General features: G+C 40.5%; 1 protein-coding gene across 7 annotated transcripts in view; it reads right to left on the bottom strand.

The window, feature by feature from the left end:
* Nucleotides 1-25,627, bottom strand: part of Rcl1 (RNA terminal phosphate cyclase like 1) — a 68,391-nt gene that overhangs the window by 5,584 nt on the left and 37,180 nt on the right. For 2 of the 7 annotated variants that reach the window (XM_026414263.2, XM_026414266.2), the window contains 5 exons: nucleotides 24,198-24,272; nucleotides 22,636-22,760; nucleotides 13,871-13,996; nucleotides 9,428-9,584; nucleotides 5,078-5,181 (listed from right to left, as the gene is read on the bottom strand). In XM_026414263.2, coding sequence (XP_026270048.1) covers nucleotides 5,078-5,181; nucleotides 9,428-9,584; nucleotides 13,871-13,996; nucleotides 22,636-22,760; nucleotides 24,198-24,272 — 587 coding nt within the window. Of the gene's footprint in view, nucleotides 1-907; nucleotides 1,001-5,077; nucleotides 5,182-9,427; nucleotides 9,585-13,870; nucleotides 14,057-16,379; nucleotides 16,529-22,635; nucleotides 22,761-24,197; nucleotides 24,273-25,627 lie in introns of those variants that run through there. The other 5 variants (XR_013343505.1, XM_026414264.1, XM_026414268.2 and 2 more) reach the window with 5 other exon arrangements.

The raw sequence follows: 25,627 nt of genomic DNA, 5'->3' as shown, positions 1-25,627 counted from the left end.
GATGAACAAAGCCTGAACCGGTGCTGCTCCCAAACCCTTCTCCACAGCCCCAGGCTGCCTCCCCATTCACAACACTTCTTTTTCCTTTACTCTCACAGCACATACTGCAGACTCACACTTCGTAGGTACAACCACATGGCAGGACAAAGGGACCTACAACACACTGTGGGCAACACTGCCCTTTAACTGATGGCCACCTGCACAGTGCAGCTGGTAGCCTTTCAGTAGAGCCATTTTAGGCAACTGGAACTCTATGAAACTTCTGGGTGAAGGATTTTACTCCTGACTCGGAGAACTATGTCTGGAAACAGGCTTTATTTTTTTCAGAGGTGATTTATTTTCAGAAAATAAAAAATGAACTTTTCTATGCAAATCTCCAATCCATCTAACAAGCAGATTTTAGAGAATTCTGGAGCACAGACATAAATTTTCACATATTTTCAAAATGTGGGTTGTTCCCATTGCCATTACCACTGCTGGTCAACAGGCAAGGGCCATCAGACTCATGGCCATTAGCCCACTGAATCCCAATTACCCAAGACTTGCCAGGTCCTGCCCCTTAGAAACAATCCCTCTTACCAGGACCCCTTCTGAAGCATGTTAGCGAAGGGAAAGCAATCATGGGCTCAGCTTTTTCTTTGGCAGTTCCACAGACACAAACCATGACAGAAGGCCCTGTCTCTTGCTCCACCAAACCACTCAGTTTCCATGATACTTGGATATAGGACAGACAAGAGTTGGGGTTAGCCACAACACAGGTATGTAAGGCATTATTCAAGAGGTTAAGGAGAAAGAACTGGGAGTAGGAAAAGAAATCTGCTGTAGTCATTACATGGCAGCTTTTAAATATATTGGTGGTATGTTTCTGAAGCTTATCTAACATCAACTCCAAGAATGAAATGATTACTTCAGGAAACAGAACAAGGCAGGCTGCATTGTCGAGACTCACAGTTCCAAGCAGAGTTTGGCCAGGATCAGGCCACGATGTCTCCTTTTTCATCTGAAAAGTAAGGGCATTACTTGTTTTTTACTACATGCCAAATATGTTCTGAGGCTCAAACATTAACAAAGGTGATAGAGCATCACAACATTTGTAAAGCACTTCACAAATGTAAGGGAAAGGGTACTGTGTGAGCACCCAGGAACAGTGAAGCTTCTCAATCTGTTGATCTTCATTTGCTGTGCTTCGTTCTGGGCGGGTCAAGCAGCCTGATCGCAAGAGTTTAAAAATGATGAGGGGCTCGAGCTCCCTAGCACTTCCACAAGTAATGGGAAGAAGTTATTTGTCAGAGTTAAGAAAAAAACTAAGCGGCATGATCTATTTTAGACTTCCAACTAAAGATAGGATATAGTTTTACAGCAGAATTTGAAACGAAGACTCTCATGGCACCCTGCCTCAGGCAAAGAGCTGGGAGTCCAATAATGGAGAGAATCCCAGCTCTTACATAAGAGCACAGTGATTAAAGGAAACAGGAACTCCAGATAGAGCTTTTCTGATCTGAACCCCACTTCCTGTCTGTGTGACCCTGGCACATGACATGACCTCTGTGTGCCTCAATCCCATCACTTGTAAGATGATGCATATAGTAGCAGTACCTATTGTTGTTTTTTTTTTAACCCACCCCCATAGGATTATGCTGAGAACTGAGTGAGTAAAACATTATTTGGGGCTGGGGATTTAAGTGGTACAGTGTTTCTCTACAATGCACAACCCTGGGTTCAATCCCCAGCACCACAAAGAAAAAAGAAACAAAACAGTATCTGGCTCACAGTAAGCTGTTTTTTGTTTGTTTGTTTGTTTGTTTGTTTTAAATATGATATGCCAAGAGCTTTGTAATGTTGTGAACAACCAATAATAAAAAGTTTTAAGAAAAAAAAAAAAAACTCTACTTTTCAGAATTCGTGGGAATAGTAAATAAGATACACATAATTTGCTTAGTAAGAGGACTACAGGAAGTTACTCATGTTTAAAAATCAATGGATATAGATTTGTAGGTAGATGAGTAGACAATTTGCTGCTGACTTCAGTCCTGGGATTGCCCAAAGCAAATTTATCTCCTAGTGTTCAAAGTGACCTGACTAGGAGAATGGACTAGGGTAGGCCGAGGAGGTGCCCAAGCAGGAACCTTGGTAATAGAACTGACTATCTCCTCAGGAATGTTGCCAGGAGCACTAGCTACCTGACCTCACTTAGGCCTCACTCCCTTTCCATGAGCCCAGGATTTCAGAACCATTCATCTTATCTACAGAGCCTGGCTTATAGATGCTGAACACCACACCAACGGTCCCCCAAACACTCTGTGGCAAATCCAGAACTTGTGGCTGGACTGCAAGGTCTGGCATAGGCATTCACAGAGAACTCTGGTAACCTCAGGCACCTGTCACAATTTCTAAAAGTACTAATTAAGATGTTTATTGGTATGTATTTTTCTTGCTGCTAATCCAACTTTTAAATTAAGTATAAATCCTCCCCTAAACTACAAAACGAAGCTTTTTAAGTACAAGAGTAGAACCAGTGTTACCAATTTTAAACATTTTAAAAAACAAAAACCAACAACAACAAATTTAACACAAATAGATTCTCCATATACCAGTGTGTAATCCAGTACTATTTTACTCTGATGAAAAATAATCTCTCTTGCCTTCCTTGAGAATTTCACATGTAGACTTACTTTTTGGACTAGTACAATGAAACTATCAACAGCAACCTCCCAGAGCAAGAGAGTGAGAAAAGAAAACAGGGGGGATACAGATATCTTACTTTCCAGGAAGGGATTGAAAGTAGCACTGAAAGAAAAAATACCCTTCTTAATCCCAGTGTTCTGTAAATAGACATTTTAAAAAACTACTTAAACAAAGCAAAATATATGCAAACTGCCAGAAGAAATACATTTTTTTAAACCAATGAAGATGTTGCTTCTGGTTTTCTTTAGAATTGTGAGGTTTCCCCAAACTGATTTCTATAACTTTAACTGAACATAAAAATCTATATCAACTAGGGAACACCATAATCCCAGCTACTCCGAAGGCAGAGTCAAGTTCAAGGCCGGCCTGGGTAACTTGGGGGAGACTCTGTATCAAAATTAAAAATAAAAAGGCTGGGCATGTGGCCCAGTGGAAAAGCACCCCTGAGTTCAACCTCCAGTACTGCAAAAGAGAAAAATGAATGAATGAGAGAGATACTTTGGTCTCTAAAACTTTTGACTCCAACTAGAATAATCTGTTCCCTCTACCATGATGGTACTGACAATGGATTCCCCTATTGGTACTGAAAATGGGCTCTGCCCCATTTTACCCTTGACTGTCCTCATAAGTAGGATGTTGACTATGCCAATAAGGTTCTACCTTTACCATTCATCACTATGGGCCACTGGAGCCTTCCACAGTAATTAAGGGCAAAAAGTATCCAAATACAAACAGAGCTTTCTTGAAAATAAATTCTCTATTCCCTCTCTGTACTAGCTTATCAAAAAGAAGAGAGGCTGCCGTTCCTACCCCAAAACAGAGCCCTCTGCATGAATCCCTGGGAGGCAGGTAAAGCAGAGGAATAAGAATGTGTCCAAGTCACAGGCCAGGTCTCAAAACACATAATCTTACAATGTGTCATACTCCTTTCAGAGCAGACCATTGTCTTCCTGAACATGCAGTAATTTAGGCAAGGTTTCTGGAAGACAAGACACTGCGATTAATGTTTGGTGAAGGATGTGCTGAGAAGGATGCAGGAACCTTTAAAAATGTCTAGCCACATCCTGGCCATCTCCAATGGTCTTAAAAAGATTGTTTAATCTCTGGAGCCAAACTGAAAAAAATCTCCAAAAGGAAAAAAACAATTTTTTTTAGAAAAAAATAAATAAACGCTATCTAAAAAGTAGATTGGGCTTGGGGCAGTCACACAGCTATGTACCACTTCTAGCAAAATTTTGATGAAAAGTGAATATCTGCATTTAGGGTGCTATATTCCCAGCCTTCACCTCCTCTTCAATGCTTCACCATGTCTATTTTAGCAATGTTGACTACTGGTGTTTGCATGTCGTTTAGGATTACTCAATTTCAGGTTTCCTGTCCCATGAAATACTTTACACAAGTTATCAGGAGATAACGTGCTGCTCACCAGTTCCCTTTTGTTAGTCATCCCCCACTGCTAACAGAATGCACTCTCTTCTATTTTCTTGATCCAAAAAGACCTTCACTAACCCAAAAAATAAAAATAAGCCTCCAAAAGAATCTCAGTCCCTTGGCTGTCATGCTCCCAAAGCGAGGACTCACTGCTGCACTGCCCTGTCATAGTTCTTGCCCTTTTCTCAACGTGATGGCACCACCATTCTTCAGTTATCACAGTACTGTACCTTTCAGATATACAGCATCGGTACCATGATAACCGAAAAAGGACAGTTCAGTCTCATATCTAGCTGAGTATTCTCCCTCCCAACTTATCACCCACAGATGGACATATAATCATCATGAAGTACATGAGTATGCCAATTGAAGTCAAGTACTCCAATAGGATGTTTTCAGCAATCTCACTATTGATGGAAAATGCTTCTGGTACTGTGCTCTTCATAATTAGTCTTCTGACTAGCTTCTCTTTTTGTTTGCTTTCTTATCTCAGCAGTCAATTTCTGCTAGCATCCAACTGCCAAACTCCCCACTACAAGTTCCCTACTAGTCTAGTAATATTACTATAAACTTTGCCTTTCATCATCATTTCTAGCCAGCTAATACCTATCATTTTGGAGAGAAGGACAGCCCATTTGAAGGACTTAAACTAAGAACAAAATCCAAACTATATAGAACCAGAAATTAACCTCTAAAATTGAAGCAAAATCTAAAGCACAGACAAAAGAAGAACTACTCAATAAATATCTTGTAACTTCCGTTACATGGAAATAAGTGGGTAAGGAGAGGAAGGCAGCAATCCTTGTACGTAAAAAAAAAACATCAGGTCATGAGCAGCAACTACCAGTTCATTTAAGCAGGTGGTCATATGATGGGCTATGCGCAGGGCAACATTTCTATCATTTCTACAATTAGAAAATTAAACTGGACAGAATAATGAAGTTGAAAGAAAACAACTTACGTATAAGGAGAGAGTGGTCCTAGCAGAACTTTGGAAACATCCTGCTGTCCAAGGGTCATTAGCAGTAGAGCCAGACTTTGATTTGTCGAGTCCACGCATCCACCCTGTAAACACAAACACTTTAATGATTAATCATTATACAAACCAGAAAATGGAAAACCAGCAAAAGAAGGAATGAGGGAAAACCCAGAAACACTCAGAATGTTAGAGTGTACTAAATAGGAGACTACAACGTTCAAGAAATAATAAAACAGAATACAGGTCTTATAAGAGTAAACCCTGTATCAACTAACATGAGGAAGTTAAACTAACAATTCAGCAAAGCAATTATAAAGCTGAGACAATCAAAATGGATAACATTCAAATTTCCTGAAGTCAATCTAGTGAAAAACGAAACTTTCCCTTGGTAACTGAATAGCAGTGAGACATCATTTTATTAAGTATAAGGAAAAAAGGCAAATTCAAGGAAATGTTCAGTTAATTTCAGAGTTAAGTACATTATGTTTATATTTCTTCAATCTGTCACAAAACAACACAGTCAACCCAACATAAAAGCAGCTTTCCCTTTAAAGAACCCTACTCCTACACTTATTCCAACCACTCAGAATCTGCTGGTCATGCTCTTAATTCTCTTCTTCACTTCTTCCTGAGTGCCTTGAAACTGGAGAACTGTTACTGTCACATCCCTCCATACTTATTACTTATACATTATTTCCTCCCCATTTTCTTTCTTTTTTCTTCCAAATCAATAAGCAGAACAGGAATCTCTTCAAAAATTTCCTCCCAAGACACAGCTGCTTTGATTGCCTTTCTTCTTTTGTTCATTTTCTCAACCACTTCAGTCAATTTGCTTCTAGGCATTACTGCTATTTAAACTTGTCTTAAAAATGTCTTTATTTCAGACCATTCTTTCAGGTTAACTTTAGTTGCAACAATTTAAACCTTATATTGTACACAGGGCATGTAGGATGACCTAGAATTTCTACCTATTTTGCACAGGTCACATGTGGCATGCTGCTGTCCCAGGTTAGACTCTGAATAGAATAAGTGGCCAGTGAGTACTGTTCATGGGGGACATTCCCTTCCTTTTTAATGCATGCAGGGTAAGAAATAAATCAGTTCTCAGGTACAAACACTCATTTTCTGGCTGTCAGATTTCATTTAGTAACCTTGACAAGAACATAGGAAATAAGGGGGGTTATCCTACTGCTAGAGTTAATTAAAATTTATTGCTCTTCCTCAATTACCTAATAAAGAATAGGGAACTATGTTTATCTCACTCAGCAAAATTTAGGACAAAAGTTCCTTTTCCAAACAAAATCAGAAATCTCACCAACAAAATTAATTCTGTTTTACGGATCTTTCATAATACTGCCTAAAATCAAACTGTTCTCTTCGGGCTCTGCTTCCTATCACTATGCTGTTATTGCACCATTCTCAACTGATTCTTATTAGATACTGGACCAATATTTTAATGCAATAAATATGTTAGGGTCCTTTTGCAGGATACCAAGGAGGAAGCTGTGGGAGCTACAAGATGCCAAGGCATGGGATAGGTTGCCTGCCACTTACCCAATACCAGAGGGAGGCTTTGATAAACAGGGACTTGAACTGTCCCTGAACAGATGAACAGGCTTTGGAGAGGGAGAGCAGGACAATGGGAAATAATGAGCCAGGGCCAGTGTGGAACAACCATAGGGGGGAAGGTGGGGTAGTCAGACTGAGGAAAGGCTTTCCTAACTGGGTTAAGAGTACTGACTTTATCTCAGGAAAGTGAGAAGCCAGGGAAGGTCCCTGAACATAGAAGCAAAGAGGTCAACACAGTGTTTGGAGGGATATTTAGACTGCAAAGGAGGCTAGAGAGGATTTGGAAAAGACTTCTCTGGGCCAGTGTCCATGTATAATCCAGGTCTGAGGTGAGGTGAGGTGGGATGGGATGGGCAGGACAGGAGGGAAGTTCCTGGAAGTCTGGTACAGAATCTAGGGGCTTAACAATCAACAAACAAAGGAATTGGGTCAGAGGCTTAAAATTTTGGTAAAAATAAGGAGTACCTTCAAAAGGGGTGGATTTTTATTACTCATTCAAATCATGTTGCATCACAGATCTGTAAAGAATTACTTTAAAAAGCATGAAGTATATTCTTTTACCAAGTAAAGATTATAGTCACACAAAGAAGTTTTCTTAATGATTAAAACAAAACAAATTTGGTCAAAAAATAACAAAATGGTTTAATAAAGCTCTTAAGTAGAGTAAAGGGGAAAAAAAGGGGGGGAGGGCCTAATCCAGATTGTTTGTTTTTCCTCTTGTGGACTGGTGGGCTGTGCTTTCACCCTGAGGCTCATAATTCATTCCAGCTGTGCCTGTGGGCTCCCTGAGACTGCTCTAAAATGTGACGCTTTCAATTCTCCTAAGGTCTACTAGAAAGGAAGAGAAAAGGGCCCATGGTCCAAGGGAGGGCTGATCAGCCACCACAGGATCAGGTAAAGTAACCCTAAATAATTCAACAACGAGCTTGGGTACACACATATTACATGCATCTTTTTGCCTCTCACAATGTATAGATGGCAAATGTCACGAATTAATTAACTGGAAGATCAACCTCTTCATCACTGACTTTCAAACTTTTAGCTACTACCCATCTTTCAAAACTATCACCAAAGCTAGTATCAAAAAATGAACTGATTTAGCACCAAAAATCTTGCAGCAGATCTTGACTGCATGAGACCTGTAACAGGACACTTCCTCCTTGAGGAGAATTTTACCTCCTTCCTTCACTATGGTCCCACTGTGAGGCAAGAAGAGGGGGTGGAGCCGCTGTCCACAGGGTACAGCTATAATGCTTTGTCTTCCATTTTTAATTAGATGAACATTATTACATAAATCCACTTAGGACTTGGAAATTTTAATTAATTCTGAAACAGTTCATTCTCACTTATCTCACCTTGTGACCAATGAGATAATTTCAAGAACACTGGCATAATCAGGGAAGCAGACTATGACAGTAAACTGTCTTTCACTGTAAGGCCTTTCAAGGGAGCAATACCCAGAATCCAGGCTCCTCTGCACTATAGAGATTAATAAACTGAACCAGTGGCAAAAGGTAGGATTAAAAGAAAAACAAAACCACCAGTGTACCCACTTAACCGATTTTATTTCACTGGCTCCGATGTGATTTTTGCTACCTTAAACAGGATACAACTTCCTTGGAGACCACAAAGATGACTAAAAACCAGAAAGAAATACATAAACAGTAAGATGGAAGCTCCTTAGATGGAAAAGAGAGAATTTACAAATATTCAACATCCTCCAACAGATTTTATATTCAAGATTTCTTGAAAATTTTGAGTGCAATCAGTCTCTATTCCTACATGGCAACAACTAAGGGAGATGACAGCCAAGCCATCTGGATTATGTTCTTACTAGTGTCTAGCCCAAAAATGTGGAGCCTACCATCCCTCAGAACCTGGCCTGCACTCTGCACATGTTGGGAAGGGTTTTGTCTTTTTGAGGCAGAACCAAGGCAAAAGAGAGTACAACTGATCAAAATTCTGGTACTAGGTTTATGACACTCTTCTAACCTAGTACATGGCATTTTGGAGAATGTACTTTCAGACAGCTGCTTCTTATTCCTACTGCCATCATCTTCTCTTCCCTCACAATTTCTTCCCTTACTTTAGGTCGCCTCAGCTATTTTGGGGAATCAATAAAAGTATATGCATGCTTATGTGCACATTGCATGCATGGATTAACATAGAAAGATGGTCACTAAGGCAGGTTGATCTGAGCTGTGTCCCATCAGCAGAGGTGCAGAAGCAAAGTGATAATCAGCTGAAGTCTGTCCTCATCGTTGTATTGTCTTTTCTTTGCCCCAGATTCTTGCGCTTTCCAAAGCCCACCATGGTATGACCCTGGCCTGCTTTCCCTAGACATTCATCTATGCTCTAGAATAGATTGTAAAATCCAACCTGCTGGCATTAATTTATACTGAATCAATGGTCACATGCAAAGCCAGATTTCCACTTTTTCTTGAAAATCCTGAATGCAAGGAGTCCCCATTCCCACATGGCAACAACTAAGGGAGATGATAGAATCTGTCTAGTCAGGGCAGTATACTAGTCACTAGTCTCACCTTACCTGCTTTGTTTTTTTAACCTTCACTCTTTTGCCTATTCCAGTTCTTTCTCTGCCCCCATTAAAACTTCTTTGCTGTAGTTAATGCTAAACTGTTGATAAATAGGTACAGATTAACTCCTTGGCTTAAGCCCTTGGAGAACACCAAGAATGGGTGACACCAAACTGCTTTTCCCTGATTACTCTTCTCCTAGCACCCGCAGAGGCTGAGGACATACCCTGTAGATTTCTTCGAGCAGAAGTCTGGCACAGTTCTTGCCAAGGTCCTCTGGAAGCACAGCTGCTCCCTGGCCCTGTGGGTTGGAGGCCAGTTCAGCACTGAGGAAGGTGCCATTGGTGGTCTCAGCAACCAGTGACAACCCAAAACCTGGAGACCTAGGGATTCAAAGACACAGACATTTAGTTGGTAAAGGTACATGGGCCAGCAAGTAGAGAACAGAAACATCTTTTGGATGGCACTGTATCCTAAGGCTTCCTTCTGTTTGCATGAAGCATTAGAGTGCCTGTAGCTTACACTGGAAATAACAGATGACATAGTGAGGTCACACAAAGCAGAACTAGCAGAGGTGTAAGTTTGCATTGCTTTACCTCTTAGCCCTCCACTCCCTCCCCTCCTTAGCTGCAAAAGCTCTTACTGTGAGAGTTTGTAACAATCAACAGTACCTGATAACCTCAAAGGCTATCAAATATTGAGTACCTACTTTCCGCCAGTTATGGAGCTAGGGGCTTTGCAAATAATACTCGTGATACTACAAATGCTGCATATGAGCTATTATTATTTTAATTTTACAAATAAGAAAAATATTGAGATTAAGCAGTCTGAACCAAGTCCACATATCTATACAGTGACTGAAATGAGTTCCAAATGCCCATCTTACAGACCCAAAAGCCCACAGAAGTTCTCCACCACAGCACTCACTCCAACCTATCACCAGCAGCCCAGGAGGCATATAGGCCCTGGAGACCACTGATCAAAACTTTCCTTGAGAAACATCAGGCGTTTTTCCCAAAATGAAAATCATGACACAAACCAGACCAGGCCTAGATAAGACATACCTTTACATTTTTGTCCTCATAGGATAGCACTAAACTCAGAATTCAATTAATATAACCAAAGAGCTTGCACTATGTTCTCTCTCATAATGTTTCTACCACCCAACAGCCAAACTCTAGAATAACACCCTGCTTGTTCTGGACCACAGCAGACTCTTTCACTCATGTATCCAACAAGCATCTGAGGGAAAGCACCCACAGGCCAGGAACTGGGAGTACTGTGGTAAACACAAGAGTAGCAACCAGGTTAAACACACACACACACACACACACACACACACACACACACACACACAGCCAATGAAAACAACATTCTATAAACAATTTAAAAAAGTACCTTTTCTCAAAATTTTAAGATTTGGTACCTCAAATCTACTTTGCCTTTTAAGTAAAAGTGTTATCAAGAAAGATATAGTTCTCCCAACAGCAGTCACATGTGACTTGCAATCACAACAAATGACCTGCTTTCTTCAACACAACTCAACATTGCTCATGAAGTCCCTTCTGTTTGTCCAACAGAAAACTAGCCAAAATTATTTGTTTGAGAAAAACTATTTATGACATTAATAAGGTTTTAAGTATACATGAGATCACGATGTGGAAGAACTATACTGACCAGTTATTTGAAAATTAAATTGTCACAAGGAGTGGTGGTGCATCCCTGTAATCCTGGGTATTCAGGAGGTTGGGGCAGGAGGATCACAAGATCAAGTCCAGCCTGAATAATTTACCTCAAAATAAAATTTAAAAAAGGACTGAGGATGTAGCTCAGTGTTTGCCTAGGATGTGTGAGGTCTTGAGTTCAATCCCCAGTTCCATAGGGGGAAAAAAAGAAACAAATAATTTCAATTAATTCAATCATCTAATCAGTCAATATTTAGTAACACCTGCTAAGAGAAAGGGGCACAACAACTTACCCACTTAAGCAAAGGCTCAGGGCACTCTGACTCATGTTTAACAAGCTAACATTACCCACCATCAGAAATGCCTAAAAATTCTAGCACGACCCCAAGTTGCCTTTGAGTCACTTGACCAGGAGGAGGAGGGTGATGGCACACAGCTTATCACAGAGGAAGGAAGAAGTAGCATGCAAAAAAAAAAAAAAAAAACAGAAAAGAGAGGAAGGGAGACCCAGAAGATAGGCTGATACTGCTGCTTTAACCCACTGACCTGCATTTTCAAATTTTCCTTTCCATGTGAATTTTTTAAAGTGGTTAAATCAGTACTGTTCCACTTAGTTGTTTTCTTTGTTGATACTGGGAATTGAACCCTAGGTTAACCACCGAGCCACATCCCCAGCCCTTTTCATTTTTTATTTTGAGACAGGGTCTCGTTAATTTGGTTAGGGCCTTGCTAAGTTGTAAGTCGCTTTGACCTTGCAATCCTTCTTGCTTCAGCTTCCCAAGTGCTAGGATTACAGGTATACACCACTTCACTCAGCTCACATAGTATATTAGGCAACTTTTAGAGAAAATAAAGAATATATAAAGAATATACATTGAGCTTTATGTATATTACTCTTATTTTCCCCTCAATTTGGGGTGGGTACATTATTGGGCCTAATTTATGTTAGGTTGACAACGCAGCAAGCCTTCAGGTGACCTGATTATCTGCATTGGTATAGATGAAAAGGAGAGCCTCCAAATGGGAAAGGGCTAAGAAACAAAGTGTTTACTCTGAGAGTGAAAATGGGTCACAGTGAACTGATACGCATTCTAGTCATAGCACTGACACAGACCACCAAAAATTGCCAGCCCTCTAGGTCCTGGACCATGGCCACAGAATAAATTCTCACTCATCTCTAATGGTAGGTCATGTTAAATAAACTCACTCCTATATTTGAACAAGCCAACTTGTGGATATTTCACTGAATTAGAAGAGAAAAATACACATCCATGACTTCATTAATTTTAAAACCAGAGAAAAAAGATCAGCATTTGTTATCTCTAACTGGAAATTTAGAAAATCAAACACAAACTTAACTCATACATTGGTTTTATGTCATTTTGCAAATGGAGCATGGAGTCAATGACCCATGGATCTATATCATGTCCACATCTTGATTCATATGTAGTAAGGCTTCTTTCTACTCACTGTTAGCAAGCATGAAACTTGATCATGCACTAGGGTCAGCTGAGTCAGAGGCATTATTAAAAACTCCACTATAGCTGGTAGCAGTCAGCATGGACTTCAGGCCTGCTCTGCTTCATTCCTGCCCACTTATTGTTAAAGCTATCAACCAGATTTAAAAAAAAAAAAAAAAAAAAAGACTATCAGGATCAGGCCACTTGGACAGCTTCTGTAGCTACCTATCCTTCCCTAGCCCTCTACAATCCTTCTCCAGAAAACATCTTATAAGTACCGCGCGCTAACCAATTGCGCCACTGGAGCTCCCAGAAAACATCTTGACAACATAATTCCAGACTTACAGCCAAGATGGGAGTGGGGGAGGGACAGCAATAGCAGGCAGGCACTGTTTCTGTAGCGACTACCTTCAATGTGTAAGTAAAGAAAATACTATTGATGCTTGAGTAATAAATCAAAGTTTTGAAGACATCATTGACTTTCCCAACCCCCAGCTTTGCACAGAAATCCTTTCCCAACTCTGACCTCTGACACCACCACCTTTGTTGCTTTTAACTATGAGCCAACATCATATTTCTGAAATCACCTTCACCAAGGTCAAAGATCTTCACTCACACTTAACCCCTTTCCCCACCATTCCTCTTTTTGACTCACAATAACCAACTTCACACTAGTTTTAGGAGACACAACCTAAAAACTTCAGATTCAAAATGTAATGACACCATCGCTCACACTAAAATGATTCAGCAAAACAGAAAAACAAAACCCACCATGAAATAAAGTAAATGTGGCAAAACACTCATTGCTAACTAAAAGCAATAGGAAGCTATGCAGGTATTCACTGTACTATTCCTTGAATTTTTTGTAGGCAATAAACAAAAATGGATTCAATTGCTTCCGTACCTTCCCAGTTTCTAAATATACAAACAAAACCCAAAACAGGCATTATGCAGATCATTTTTTTTCTCTATTTTCATTTTAATTTTCCTTCAAGTTTTTTCCTATTTTTTAAAATTTCAGTTTATATTTAGTTTTTTTAATTTTTTACCAAAGGCTTTAAGTAAACTCAATTCAAATCTGCAATAACAACTTTCTCTGGATCTAGGTGTGTTGTTATTACAAATGGAGAAAGAAGCTGACTTGCAGGTAAATGACAGAGAATTTTTCCCCCTGTACTGTTATTTGTTCAGGGTGTAAGAATCTGTTCATTTTAAATTTTTGTTGGGCTAGAGTGTAGATGGAATTAAAGCTTAAGTCACTGTTTATTACTAGATAGGTTTAATCCCCAACGGTTAAGAACTAGACCCTAAGCTCCTAGCCCTGGCCACTGGGATGTTTTCCAAGTGACAGTGACTCAGAAGTGCCTATTGGTGATAGAAGCAATAAGTTGGAAGGAAATTAATTCTGAAATAATTCTTCCCCTGCTACCCAACCTCACAGCTGGCAGTTTTAACTTTACCCAGAAGAGACATGAAGCTACCAAAGGTAGCTACAAAAGTAGATTCCAAAATGAAGACACTTACTTCCCAGAGTTGACTCCTTTCATGTGATCTGTGTAAATATAGATATCAGGTATGAACTTGTTGAGGATGCCCCTTGCAGAATCCACGATCCGGTTTGCCATCTGAGGTGATACACGTACAGAGTACCTGGAATCTGGAGTTAAGGGTGTCATGTTCCTTGGGCTCCAGAATAGAAGAAAGTCAGTTCTAAAGCAGACAAAGTGTTTTGGAACTGTAATAACATACAGTTGTAACATAGTTTTCCAACTGTGTTTCATTGTTTAACTTTATAGTACCATAACTCAATTCTTTTCATTATAATTATAAAAGGCTTAATTGGTCAAAATTAAAAAACATAAATTCAGGGCTGGGGCTGAAGCTCAGTGGTAAAGCGTTTGCCTTGCATGCATGAGGCACTGTGTTCAATACTCAGTACCACATAAAAATAAGTAATTTTTATGTGGTATGTGGCTCAAGCGGTAGTGTGCTCGCTTGGCATGTGTGGGGCGCTGGGTTCGATTCTCAGCACCACATAAAAATAAAATAAAGATGTTGTGTCCGCTGAGAACTAAAAATAAATAAATATTGAAAAATTCTTTTTCTCTCTCTCTTTAAAAAAAAAATAAGTAAAATAAAGGTTTATCATACCCAAAGGACTTAAAAACAGCATACTATAGGGACACAGCCACATCAATGTTTATAGCAGCACAATTCACAATAGCTAAAGTGTGGAGCCAATTTAGATGTCCTTCAGTGGATAAATGGATTAAAAAATGTAGCATATATATATATACAATAGAATTTTACTCAGCATTAAAAAAGAACAAAATCATGGCATTTGCAGGTAAATGGGGGATGACATTGGAGAAGATAATGCTAAGTGAAGTTAGCCAATCCCCAAAAAACAAATGCTGAATGTTTTCTCTGATATAAGGAGGCTGACTCATAGTGGGGTAGGGAGGGGGAACATGGGAGGAATAGATGAGTTCTAAATAGGGAAGAGGGGTGGGAGGGAAAAGGAGGGAGCAGGGGATTAGCAAGGATGGTGGAATGTGATGGACATCATTATCCAAAGTACTTGTGTGAAGACCCGAATTGGGTGTCAACATACTTTATATACAGAGATATGAAAAATTGTGGTATATATGTGTATTAAGAATTGTAATGCAAAAGAAGTGCATGTATAAAGCATAAATTGGCATGAACAAACTTTATATACAGAGATATGAAACATTGTGCTCTATATGTGTAATAAAAATTGCAATGCATTCCACTGCTGTTGTGTATTTGAAAAAAAATAAATCAATAAAAGATTAAAAAATATCTATCAACTTATATAAAATAAATAAGTATATATATTTTTAAATAAAAACATAAATTCAGAGACTGGAAAATATAAAACATGAGCTCTTCCATCCCTGCCCTCACCCTATTTTCTATTCACACCCCTCTATCTAGAAATGGCTCAACTCTAGGAGTGAAGACAATTGCCTCACTGCAAGTCATGGGCCAGGTTCTCTTCAAGCTCAACACCTGAGAACACTTTTCTATTCTCTATCCATTCCCACTTCTGTAAGCAAGAAGTCTTTCTCTTAAGAACCTAAGGTCAGGACAGACACCACACTGAGGCACACCGGGGCCAATCCCAACCCACCTCCTATATGCTGACAGGGAAAGCAAAAAATGTTTAATCAAAGAGCCAGATAAGTACTGTTTTTTTCAAACTTACAGACCCTATTGTTTCTATTATTTAAGAACTAATTATTCCATTTGTGTATGATACAGCCTCCTCCATCTGCTATGTTATGGTCAAAAATACTGATCCCTAGCACTTCCCAAAGGAGGCACCCCGAAAAGAAAGGAGGAAGATATTACTAAAGCAAGTAAAAGGCTGGTGCTTGAGGATGTGGAAACTGTTAGCTAAAATCAGACTTTATTACAGAGACTGGTTCTTCCCAACCTCATATGTCAAATTAAAAGTATTAAGCACTTTCAGGTGCAATATATGGTCAAAAGCTGACTGTATATGTAGAACTAAAGAAATTGAAAAATAATGTCACTTTCCCGCCCTGATATGAACCACATGGCAAGTCCAACACAAAAAGCAAGGTGCCATTCCAGCCTAGCTGTTCAAGAATTACTGTCAATAACACATTTAATTTTCATTTGAACTGTAAAAACAAAATGCTATACAAGGAACCTGACCTGGTGTTTACATCCCCCACCACCAACATCTGATTCATCCTGAACATTTTACTAACAGAGCAATCTCCCTTAGGCTAGTGAGTCTCCCAGTGACTCCTGACTCTTCAGGGTCCTTTGTAAGACTTTTCAATCTGCTCAGTATGTTCATCCCTGGCTTTGCACTATCACTCCCTACACCCGCCACACACACATTCAAACTGTCCAAATTCTTCAGTGTGAACTGCCTTCTACCATTTTCCAGTCCAGAGTCCTCTCTCCTTCCCTCCCTCCCTCTCTCCTATAACCCTCCAGTCAGCACCCACCTGTGTTTTTCCCCTGAACTCACCATGTACCTCCTTTCACATGCACACATCTCGCTCTTGTTCTTCAGAAAGACCACATATTCCATAAGGCAGGAACTTTGATTCTGTATCCCTTACAACTCTCCAATACACTACTTTTGTACCCAGAAATACCCAATAAATATTTGACTAGACAAAAAGGACAAACCTGAAATGAGGAAAGAGCAAAGAAGGATTTTTCAATACACACACAGTCCAGTTACATCACCCCCGCTCCTGTCCAGAACATACTTCTAACCACAGACAGTTTAGACAAATTGTCCCAAGTCTCATAACCTTTGGACTGAGTGGGTGCCACCCTGAAGGCTTAAACCTACCTACCCTCCCCAGGACTGATGATGTATCCTAATACATAATCCACAGCACTTATGGCTCCCAACGTCTTTGGCATCGTATCACCTTTTTTTTTTTAATTTTTTTTTTATAGTTGTAGATGGACAGCATGCCTTTATTTTATTTGTTTATTTTTATGTGGTGCTGAGGATCAAACCCAGTGCCTCACACGTGCTAGGCAAGCGCTCTGCCGCTGAGCTACAGCCCCAGCCCCATATCACCTTATTTTATGCTCATAGCAACCCTGTGGCAAGGGCCATGATGCCTAGTTCTAGGGCTCACCTTAAGAAACAGAACTAAGACACTTGCTCAATATTAAACAGATCTGACTTCCAAAAAAATCTTCCTCTTACCCCTTCAAAAATATGGAAACCAGGAGGATAAGAAGGGTGTCTTTTTTAAGTGAAAAGAGATGAACACTTTCTCAAGTGCCTTCCCTACAATCAAGGAAAGGAAAAAAGATTACTCCACAAATTCCAATTCATTCCCAATTCATCTATAAGCTACTTCATTTAATTTTTATGTACCAAATCATGAGCTCTGGGACAACACGATAAAACTAAAACAGTGTTCCTTTCTTTCTTGCCTCACATCAGGCAAAGGGAGAACCACAGTGGGTGGCATTCAATAAAAGGTACTACTGTCTATTCACAGTATTGGCAGGAATCAAACCAGCATCCTCCCAGGCCCTGGCTGGTTGGTCATTCTCTGCAGAATGCAAGAGAAAAAAAGATGCATTGGGAAGGAACTCAGTTAAAACCACAGTTCTCCCAACCACATCTCTCCCAACTCAGCCCTCCTGTGAGGAAAACCACCAGCGAGCTCAGTCCTACAGCCAACCAGCCCTACAAGTAAACAAACCACAAATTTAAAGCTTTTTTCAAAAGCAGTTCTTTTTTCCCAGGCTCCAAAACTGGCAAAGAAGATGATAATTCAAACCTACATTCCTTTGAGGTGTTTGTTAAATGGGCAGTTCTGGAGACCAGTGGCTGGAATATTTGATCCATAGACAGTAATCTGAGAAAGGGTGCTGTGTTGACTTTCCTGGGGAGTTGAGAGAAAGCCTCTACTAGTCAGAGATACACTGGGGATGGTTTAGGTATTCTTTATCTCCCTTAAGACAGAGACAAACATGAGACCTTGCAAGTGTTTTCCTGATTCTAAACAGGGAAGGTTCAAGGAACACTAAAAGGAAAAGCCAGGGAAAAACAAATTTGCATCCAGGGGGGCGCCAAGGCACCAGCAACTCTTCCGGCTTTTATGTTCTCTGTAAACCCTCGCGGCTTCCCACATCCCACCACCACCACCACCACCGAAGGAACACTCGCCAGGCTTTGAATACTCACAACAGAGAGCACAGGGGCACCCCAGTATGATGCCTCCATGAACCTAAGGGATTATGACAAGACCATATCAAAACAAACAGAGCGCACTGACGGAAATCACAGTTATGGACCACAGACTGGATTCCAAGCAGAGTTCACTGCCACAATACAACATTAAAGAAACACATCTCAAAAAAGGAAAAGCAACAAAACTCAAAATATTCCTGAAAGTGTATAGCATTTCATGTACAAGGCCGTTTAACTACAGCACTTTGGACAACAATGAAAAATGCAAAACAATTCAAGGGCCGTAAATAAGATTTGACTTTTTGGAGTCCTTTATATGGCAGAATACATTGTGTTTATTAATAAGATCCATCTATAAGTGATTGACATGGATCAGTAGAAAACGAATTTTGGGTTTTAAAAAACATGCATACCTAGCCAGGCACAGTGACACACGCCTGTTATCCCAGCAGCTTGGGAAGCAGAGGCAGGAGGATCAGCAAAAGTGAGGCACTAAGCAATTCAGTGAGACCCTGTCTCTAAATAAAATACAAAATAGGGCTGGGCATGTGGCTCAGTGGTTAAATGCTTCTCAGTTCAATCCCTGGGACCCAAAAACAAAAAAACAAAAAAAAAAAACACACACCTAGTCACACTGTATTTCATTTCTTTATAACCTTCTCTGTAGCCTTTTTTTCCAGCTCCTCAGAATCCAAGAATATCAAAATTGAACAATCTTAGGAAATCACTCAACCAATTTAACTATCAATCAAGTTGGGGGCTTCCAGGACAGGAACCATTTCTCCTCAATTTGCCCGTGTTCTCACACATATAAGGTTTGGCCCTTAGGTGGTTCCCAGGACAGCCAAGCAAAAACAGACAATAAACAAGTGAAATTCTGTTATATATTCCTCTGTTCTTTTTTATTTTTCCTTTTTTCCCATTTGTGGCACTGGGGAGTGAACAAACCGAGGGCCTTGGATATGTAGACTAGTGCCCTACCACTGAACTATACCAGCAGCCCTTTTTATTTTATTTTGAGATACGATCTTGATAAGTTGCCCAATCTGACCTTGAACTCATCATCTCCTACCTCAGCTTCCCAGGTAACTGGAAGTATGAGCCCCCATCCTTGGCTATTCCTCTGCTCTTAATGATTCTTACAAAGAACTTTAGGCAGCACCACAAGTTTGATCTTTTAGGTAACAATTACTCTCTCCATCTTGTGGCTATGCAGCCCACCCTATTCCATGTCCTTCACCACTTTTTATTCAGGTTAATCAAGGCCTCTGAAAAGTTAATCCACACCATACCTCTTTTCCTCCAAGTAAGACCACCCCTGTTTCTCAGTAAAAATTCCCGAGAAATGCAAAACATTAAGCACACACCTTGCCCTGGGAAGCAGGCATCCTGGCCTACCTTCTTCCTCTACTTCCAGGAAAGTCACTGTCCAACTCATCCACCTCCTTTGCCTCCAACACCTTGCTCTCTTGTCTGCTCCTAGAATCTTAACTCTTTTAATAACTAAAACATCAAAACAGAATTCCCTAAACATAATTCCTACCCCTCCATACAGCATACATATCTACTTCTGTTACACCTGATCTTCAAATCTATTAAGATCTCCAATCCCTTGACTTCCTGCCTTCTCCAGGACAGTGAGTCCTGCTACCTTACCGAGTAAGTCGCATACTGGCAATTGTTTCAATGACGTAACTGTCCACACTCTACCTCTTTCCACCTGTCGTCTTGCACTGCTCACCCACCTGGTTAAGTGTATTCATCCCCTGGGTGAAACTAGCCTTCCTGCCTTCTCTACTCTTCCCTCTAGGATGCCACCATGACAAAATTTCAACTTAAGCTGAGCCCTTATTGCTGTTCCCCAAACCTTTTTATTATCTTCAGTTACTACATAACTGGAATAGCACACCTTTACCAACTTTGTCACTCTCCTTGTTCTACCATGCTGCTCCTCTTATCTTCGATACCATCCTATCTCAATAAAAACTAAAAATTCACCCCAATCTCCTTCTACTCACCTCCACACAGTCCTATCTTCAGCCATCCTTACTATATGCCTATAGACTTGAATCCCTCAAATAAGAGTAAAAATAACAGCAGCCACCATCTACCAGTAACCTACCTATACCTCTTACTGTGTATCTCCTGCCTCATTTAACCTCACTGCAAACCCACGCAGTAGGCACAATAGACCCACTGATATATGAGTCAACCAGGGCTTGAAGCCAAAGTGCTATCATCAGCAAACAACAAAACATAGAACCCAGACCTGTCTTACTCCAGCCCCTGGCCTTTTACTCACACCTTGTTACCTTAATTCTTCAATCTCCCTCTTTCCTACTTACATCCACTTTATCCAATCTGCAAAACACTCAAATAATTACCAACATTTTCTTAAAAGGGAGGGCATTCTACACTCTCTTCTTATCAAGTTACCACCTCATCTTTTTTCCTCTTCTCTTACCTGTTAAGATTCTGAAGAGAGCATGGTAGCACACGCCTGAAATCACATATTGAGGCCAAAGAATTGTAAGTTTGAAGCCAGCTTGAGTAACAAAGCAAAACCCAGTCTCACAATAAATTTTTTTAAAAAGGACTGGGGATGTAGCTCTGAGGTAGAGTGCTCTTGGGTTCAATCTCCAGTACCATGAAGTAAATAAGTTTCCGAAAAGAGAAGTTCCAACACATCACCATTTGGGGCACGCACCACTCTCTGGAAATAGCTCTTCCCAAAGACCTCAGCTCTTTCCCCACCCTAACACGGTCTCTTCGGGGGCCTTTGCAGTGCTGACCTGGACTTCCCAAAGGCTGTACTCTCTCCTCTTTACTTTGCTTTTACTTTCCAGTTTTGGTGGCCTCTCAGGGTTCCACTCTCCTCTCTTCTCGTTCTACCTGGTAACTGACTCCAAATCACTCTTTCTAGCCCCCTCCTTGCCCAAGTTAGAGAGCTACATTTCTAATTTCCTTTTATACTTACCACCCTGTAGTTCTCTTGAAGGACCCACAAACTCAACATGTATAAAACCAAACTCAATCCCACCTTCACCTAACTCCACCCCAAATTTTATAGCTACTATCAGAACACACATATCTACTTGGGTGTCTCAGTGAGAAACATCAAAATCATCCTCAATAACTCCCTATTCCTCTATCACTGACCAGGTCATCCCACTGTCATACCCACACTGCCTCTACAGCCTCTCAATAGCACATCTTACCTGTCCTCTGGCCACTACCCTCACTGCCTCTCTTTTAGGCCCAACAATAATCCCATTACCTTTGCCTCTAAGTGTTGCCATTAGGTGGTATTTTTATTTATTTATTTATTTTATTTATTTTTTAGTTCTCGGCGGACACAACATCTTTGTTGGTATGTGGTGCTGAGGATCGAACCCGGGCGGCACGCATGCCAGGTGGAGCGCACTACCGCTTGAGCCACATCCCCAGCTTGAGCCACATCCCCAGCCCCAGCCACATCCCCAGCCCCTAGGTGGTATTTTTAAAATCTGATTTTCAAAAATGTCTACAGTGAGCCAAAGTCCTTACATTATCCACCAAAGGTGTTCTCTTGATATACAAATTCATTCCCCAGATGAAAGTCACTGATTTTCAAATAAAGGTCAACTCCTCAACATGCCCTTTAGCTATTTACTGACTCCTACCTGTCTTGAAGTCCTGTCTTCCCCATCATCTTCCCCATCAAATGCCACTGACTCTCGCCAGCCACACCACAGCCACACTGTCTTGCTTGTTACTCCCCTCTACAGAGGTGCACTGCTCTGTCTGAAGCACTCCCCCTTTCTATTTCCATTTCACAAGCCTCAGTCCTTCAGGGCTCTATTCGAATGGCCTCTCCTTTCTGTGGGATAAAGAGGATAAAAGCCTGGGCTCCAGAGTTTAAATTCCAGCTCTGCTATTATTGGCCTTGTGATGGTATTAACAAATTCCTTAAGCTTCTGAAGCCTCAGTTTCCCCATCTGTAAAACAAGATGTGAGTAAACTCAGTTCTTCTTCTGAGTTTAAAAATAAGGTATATAAAATGATTGTCAAAATACACACAGTAAACACATAAATAAATAGTAGATACTATTTATTATTCCAGCCCTCCTAAATCCTCTAGACAAAAGTGGCGAATCCCTACTCTCAATTCCCCAAGCCCACTGCATACCCTCCTATATACCATTTTGCAAGTTATATTAGAACTATAAGGTTGTATCATTTGTTTCCTTTACCAGATGATGAGCTCCTCTGAGGGAGGGAAGGGACTGCAGTTCCTCTGTGACTCTCAAACCAAACCCTCAGGAGAAGACCTCATACCCCAGGGTCATATGCTTAAACATTAACTGAAAAAAACTGAACAAATCAATCTAGCATGGTGAGGCAGATAATAAAACATCGTATCTCAACTAACAAGTATGATTTAACTAAAATCTTTCCCTAGGCTGTTGCCTAAAATGTAAATAATCCTTGGAAGAAGTAAAGCTATTAGTAATTCTTATCTTAGTAAAGCAATAAAAAAAAAAATAAGGAATCTAAACTCAAAGCAAAAGGATACGCCATTCCTCTGATACGTTTAATTTTTCCTGGATCTGTGAGCTGGATAGGCTTCAGGGCCTTCTTTACAGGACATGAGAAAATCACTTCACCTCCTCCCCCAGGGGGCATTCCTCGACGCACAATCTGCACAAAATGATGAAGAGCGATGAAGCAAGGATGCAGCAAAGCAGTGAATTACTCTGACACCTAATCCAGAGAGGTTTCATTTTTCCAGTAAGCTCTTCCTCAAGGCAAATGGTCCTTTCATATTCAATGTCAATTCCTTCAAAACCAACAACACCTTGTGTTACCTGCAAGAGGGTATGTGCTGTTGGCAGCATGTACAAGTCAAAGTCAAAGTCAAAGTGGGCTATCTACAGCCCTAGGTAGGTCATTTCATCAACATGACCTATTTTTTTCTTCCCAGTTCATCAGCTGATCCCATTTCTTAGCTATCAAGAATCCCTTTCTCGGGCTGGAGATGTGGCTCAAGTGGTAGTGCGCTCGCCTGGCATGTGTGCGGCCCGGGTTCGATCCTCAGCACCACATACAAACAAAGATGTTGTGTCCGCCAAATACTAAAAAATAAATATTAAAAAAAAAAGAATCCCTTTCTCTCCTATGCAAATACCTGATCTATCAGGCCCAAAAGAAATCATTGTCCCTGTTTAAAAAGATCAATTTTAAAAAATAAATATGCTAAACAGCTTAAGATATCCAGTATCACCACATTAGATTGATATAACTCTTAAAGTTTGGATATACAGTATCTCCAAAAAGATACTGCAAGAATATTAACAAGTAAAATGATTAGATTATGAGCACTGTAGGCTAATCAGTCCCTTCTCATTTAAAGAGCCTGAGTGGGTGGTAACTATAGGCAGGTGGGGAATGGCTGAAGTGATGGATCACTGGGGCCATGCCCTGGAAATGTTCATCTTCCCTGTGGTCCCTTCCCCACTTTCCTCTGTCTGCTCCCTGGCTTCCATGAATGGGGCAGCTTCCCTGCATTGTGCCCTTCCAACATGATGTTCTGCCTCACTGTGCCCAGAGCAATGGACTTGGCCAACCATTGGCTAAACCTCTGAATCGTGAGCTAAAATAAACTTTTCCTCCTCTAAGTTGTTCTTGTATTTTGGTTAGCTGACTAACACAAATTCCTTTAAATAGGAAACAGATTCTTAAATCACTTATACTATGTTTTAGAAATACTGAAAAATCTGAGGGACACTCACATTGGGGGTTCCTGAACACAAACTATATCGAGATCTGACTGGCAATAGGAACAGAATCCTTACTGCTCTCCTAACTGCTATGGAGAGGGCTGTGTGAGGAGTACAGGAGTTAATACATGTAGAATGTTTATTACAGCACCTACCACAATGTACAACATGACTGTTGGACACTACTATCATTACTAGCAAGTCCCTTTCAGTTCAAAGTTTATAGTGTTTGGTTCATGAGCCCTTTGGGACTTTTAAAGATGATAACTTCAATTGTGACATACATACACACTGAATCACAGAGCTCTTCCAAGCAATTGATAACATACATTCAGCCAACAGTTCAATATATTCTTACCTTTAGTTCAAATGATTCACCATCAATCCCAAACTGTTTCAACAGAGGGAGAGCTGTTGCCTTAAGAACATCAACCTATAAAGTATTTGAAGGGAAAAAAAGTTTAATTAAACTTTGGGCAGATAGAGTTCAAAAAACAGGCAAGGGTTAGCAACAAGGTAGGTGGTACAGTTTGGTGAAGAGAAAATGCTGGCCTACAACTGCTCTATCCAAGTTCAGTCTCTGATTTTGCAAATCATGGGCTTCTCTGAGCTTTGCTTTCCTCACTGATGAAATGGAGACCTACACCTACCTTGTAGTCTCCTTGAGCATTACATGCAATAGGCATGAAGAAACTGCAGGGCTCATAGAACAAACAAATTGGGATCTCTGCTCATTTTTACAGGTATACACACTGTGAAAGAAACTATCATTCTCTTTCAGTAATCTTTTTAATGTTTAGAGCTGGTGGCACTCAGAGTAAAAGCAAACCAAATGAACTATTCAATATTAACCTAAGAGTCCAGATGAAGGTGCTGATTCTACATGGGAGGGGAGAGTAGTGAGGGAATTATAGTCTCAAAACCCATGAGGCAACACAGACCCCAAATTACAATTATAAAACCATTCACAGTTAACGGCAAGACTTTTGCCAAGTGTTATTCTTATCTCTTCCCTATTCAGAGCTCTGAGGTCTTCCTTATCAATTTGTGGATTTCTCATAGGATATCAGGATGGCATCCAAATTATGTATATCTAAAAATCAGCAAATGTTGCTCAATTGTAACATGCGCATTATATCTTGGCTATGAGGTATCCCCCAAAAGTTCCTGTGTTGATATTCAGAGGTCAAATGATTAGATTATGAGAGCTGTATCCTAATCAGTGGACTGATCCATTAGATAAATTAAAAATTCTGAGCAGTAACTATAGGCAAGTGGGTCATGACTAGAGGAAATAGGTCACTGGGAGCATACAGTAGAGATTTTATATTTTGTCCCTGGTTCCTTGCACACCCTCTGCTTCCTAGCCACCATAAGCTGATCAACTTTCTTCCCTCACACCCTTCTACCATGAAGTCCTGCCTCACCTCAGGCCAAGAGCAACAGAGTTGGCCAAACATGAACTGAACCTCTGAAAATAATGTGCCAAAATAAACTTTTCCTCTTCTGAGTTGTTCTTGTAGGGTATTTTGGTTACAGCAACAAAAAAGACTACTAACATGATGGGAAAGAGAATCATTCCCTACTAGTTCCTAATGGAAGCAGGGGCTGGGGATATAGCTCAGTTGATAGAGTGCTTGCCTCACATGCAGGACGCCCTGGGTCCAATCCCCAGCACCACAGGGGGTAGGGGGAACCTCTAATGGAAACAGGTATTCCTCCTTGATCCTGAGAAGACTGACCCTATCAGGGGACAGCGAGGGAAGGTAGCACAAACAGAGGATATAG

The sequence above is a fragment of the Urocitellus parryii genome, chromosome 4 (assembly GCF_045843805.1).
Source record: "Urocitellus parryii isolate mUroPar1 chromosome 4, mUroPar1.hap1, whole genome shotgun sequence".
Classification (NCBI taxonomy): Eukaryota; Metazoa; Chordata; class Mammalia; order Rodentia; family Sciuridae; genus Urocitellus; species Urocitellus parryii.
This window is presented reverse-complemented; position numbering and strand designations above follow the sequence as displayed.